Raw genomic sequence first — 1157 nt, 5'->3', positions numbered from 1 at the left:
AGCGATGATAGCGTAAAAGACCCAAATTTCGAAATCAATTGTAATAATAAAAGTTCAAGCTCAGATAGTAGCTCTAGTCGTCTAACAGCAAGAAAGCGTATTAGACGAGATTCCCATTTGTCGGCTATGGAACAGAAGCAACAACCGCAACCTTTAGCAAATATTGAAACTCCTGGGCAATCCGGATGCATGATAGAAAATGATGATCAGATTCCATCTACGTCTAAAGGTATACTGCAGCGTAGGATGTCTTTATCCTCCAATTCATCTTCATCGACTTCCGATAGTAGCAGTTCTAGTTCTAGTAGCAGTGGCAACAGTAGCAGTTCTAGTTCCAATTTATCCAATTCCAATGAGGTATTTGCCTCTTTGCCTAGTGAACAAGAAAACGTCGAAAATGAAGTTTCTGAGCTGGCTAAGAGTCCCATACCTAAATATACTAAAAAACGTAAATCCTGCGTTGACGAATGGTTGACAAATAAGGCAAAAACAATGAGAAATACCGGAAAGCCTTACACTTCTCGTTCTAAGACAAGAAAAAATATTCCTGCAAGATGTTTAAAACCTCCGTGTGGTGAAAAATGCAAATTAGAGTGTACTAAAAAAATAACGGATGCCATGAGAACTAAAATATTTGATTGTTACTGGCAATTAGGAGACTTGGCTCTACAGCGCAATTTTATACATAAGCATATTAAACCGATCATCCCTGCATTCAGATTTTTCGGTAAAGCTCAGCCCAGAAAAGTTAACCACAGTTTTTATTTTGAAGTTGATGGACAAACTATTCGAGTATGCAAAACTTTTTTCAGAGCAACATTAGATATTAATGATCGTGTTATAAGAACTGTGATTGCCAAGTCTGAAGATGGTTTCTTGAAACAAGATATGAGAGGTAAGCATTGTAACCATAAAAAAGTTGCGGAGTCTATTCGACAGGGTATAAGACGACACATCGAATCAATACCACGTATGGAATCCCATTACATACGAAAAGATTCATCTAGGGAATATATTGATGGAGGAAAATCACTTAGTGATCTTTACAGAGATTATAAATCCCTTTGCGAATCGAATGACGAGCCATATGCAAACGAAACTTTATATTCAAGGATATTTAACGGAGAATACAATATCAGTTTTTTTAAGCCAAAAAA

The 1157-nt window shown here is 36.6% G+C and overlaps 1 protein-coding gene across 1 annotated transcript; it reads left to right on the top strand.

The window, feature by feature from the left end:
- Positions 1-6: 6 nt before the first annotated feature.
- LOC119839431 lies at positions 7-1152 on the top strand (the record flags this gene model as incomplete). The annotated part of the gene is made up of 1 exon (XM_038365695.1): positions 7-1152. A coding segment is annotated over exon 1 (1026 nt), but the record flags the coding sequence as incomplete, so codon positions are not given.
- Between the last annotated feature and the right edge of the window lie 5 nt (positions 1153-1157).

Source organism: Zerene cesonia, unplaced genomic scaffold (assembly GCF_012273895.1).
Source record: "Zerene cesonia ecotype Mississippi unplaced genomic scaffold, Zerene_cesonia_1.1 Zces_u204, whole genome shotgun sequence".
Taxonomy (NCBI): domain Eukaryota; kingdom Metazoa; phylum Arthropoda; class Insecta; order Lepidoptera; family Pieridae; genus Zerene; species Zerene cesonia.
This window is presented reverse-complemented; position numbering and strand designations above follow the sequence as displayed.